This window comes from Poecilia mexicana, unplaced genomic scaffold (genome assembly GCF_051168715.1).
Source record: "Poecilia mexicana isolate PSO_F unplaced genomic scaffold, ASM5116871v1 scaffold_11, whole genome shotgun sequence".
NCBI classification, from domain to species: domain Eukaryota; kingdom Metazoa; phylum Chordata; class Actinopteri; order Cyprinodontiformes; family Poeciliidae; genus Poecilia; species Poecilia mexicana.
In genome coordinates, this window is record NW_028263380.1 from 6,172,149 (window position 1) to 6,173,817 (window position 1,669).

Genomic DNA, 1,669 nt, shown 5'->3' on the forward strand with positions numbered 1-1,669 from the left:
GTCTCCCAAGTGTGGATTTCAGCCTTGGTGATATATTAACAGTTGAACTGTCTCTTATGGCCATCAGCTAAGCAGAGCTGCATTCAGTCATAAAGTTTGTTTTTATTCAAACTTCACCAGTTTTCTAGTTGTTCTGCTGAGGTAGTGACATCACGCAAATTGATGTCACAAAGAGAATTGATGTCACTCTTATGGAGCAAGAGTGACATCACAAAGCTACACCTCATAACCATTGCAGAAGTCGGAGAGCAAGAACAAGGATTGTCACCAATTTCTAACAAAAGGATCAACAATGAGTGAGAGCAGTATGGCTAGAGAGACAGAGAGACTCCATGGCATCCTGAAAGAAGTCAGCAAGATGTCAACTGAGAGACAGACTCTGATTAAATTAAATGAAGAGTTGAAGATGAAAAAGGAACAGACTGGATTTGAAAAAGACAAGCTGCTTCGGGAAAAAGATGAAGAATTAAAAAAACTATTAAAAGTAAACACAACTTTAAATGAGGACATCACCACCCTGGAGCAGAGAAACACAGCCCTGGAGAAGGAAAACACTGCTCTGGAGCAGAGAAACACCGCTCTGGAGCAGAGAAACACCGCCCTGGAGCAAACAAACACCGCCCAGGAGCAAATAGACGACACTCTGGAGGAGATAAACACCACCCTGAAGCAGATTAACAACACCCTGGAGCACAAAAACAACACTCTGGAAGAGAGAAACAAGACCCTGGTGTGGAAAAAGATCAATCTGGCGCATAAAAACAACATGCTGGGTCATAAAAACAACGACCTGGAGCAGAGAATCACCGCAGTGGAACAGAAATACAAGGCCCTGGAGAAGGAAAAGATCGCCCTGGAGCAGAGAAACACCGCCCTGGAGCAGACAAACATCGCCCAGGAGCAGATAGGCAACACTCTGGGGGAGGTAAACTCCAACCTGGTGCAGACAAACAACGCTCTGGAGCAGAGACTCACCGAAGTAGAGCAGAAATACACGGCCCTCGAGCAGAGAAACACCACCGTGGGACAAAGCAATGTCAACCTGTGGCAGAGAAACGCTACCCTGGTGCAGAGAAACGCCGTCCTGCAGAAGAGATACGTTGCCCTGAAGCAGAGAAACGCCATCCTGGAGCAGAGAAATGCCACCCTGGAGCAGACAAACACCGTCCTGGAGCAGATCAACGCTGCCCTGGAGAAGGAAAAGACCGAACTGGAGCAGAATTACACTGAACTGGAGGAGGATTACAACGATCAGCTGGAGAAAACCAACGAGCTGCTGGAGAAACACGACATCCTCAGACAGGAAAACAACATCCTGGAGGAGGAAAATGACGCGCTGAAGGTGAATCGCATCGTCCTCCAGCAGAGAAGCCTCGCCTTGCAGCAGAAAAACACCACTTTGGAGCAGCAAAATACCGCCTTGGAGCGTGAAAGGACCGAACTGCAGCTTGAAATGGAGCAGCTGAACAATAGGCTGAGGGACAGAGAGCAGCAGCAGAACCAGCAGCCATCTGAAGAGGAAACCTACGAAGACAGCCAGTCGGTTACAGACCAGCCACAGGAGCAGCCATCTGTATTAAGACGAGTGGTCGGAAGCCTCACCAATACACTTGTCAAAATGTATAAAACGGACACACTGAGGTATTGGGTTCAACCGTGGTACTTTTAA

At 47.7% G+C, this 1,669-nt stretch overlaps 1 protein-coding gene across 1 annotated transcript; it reads left to right on the forward strand.

Moving 5' to 3' along the window:
- The first annotated feature begins 292 nt into the window (after positions 1-292).
- LOC148156382 (uncharacterized) lies at positions 293-1,669 on the forward strand. Its single transcript, XM_088009941.1, has one exon. The coding sequence runs from the start codon at positions 293-295 to the stop codon at positions 1,667-1,669; it is 1,377 nt and encodes a 458-aa protein (XP_087866067.1).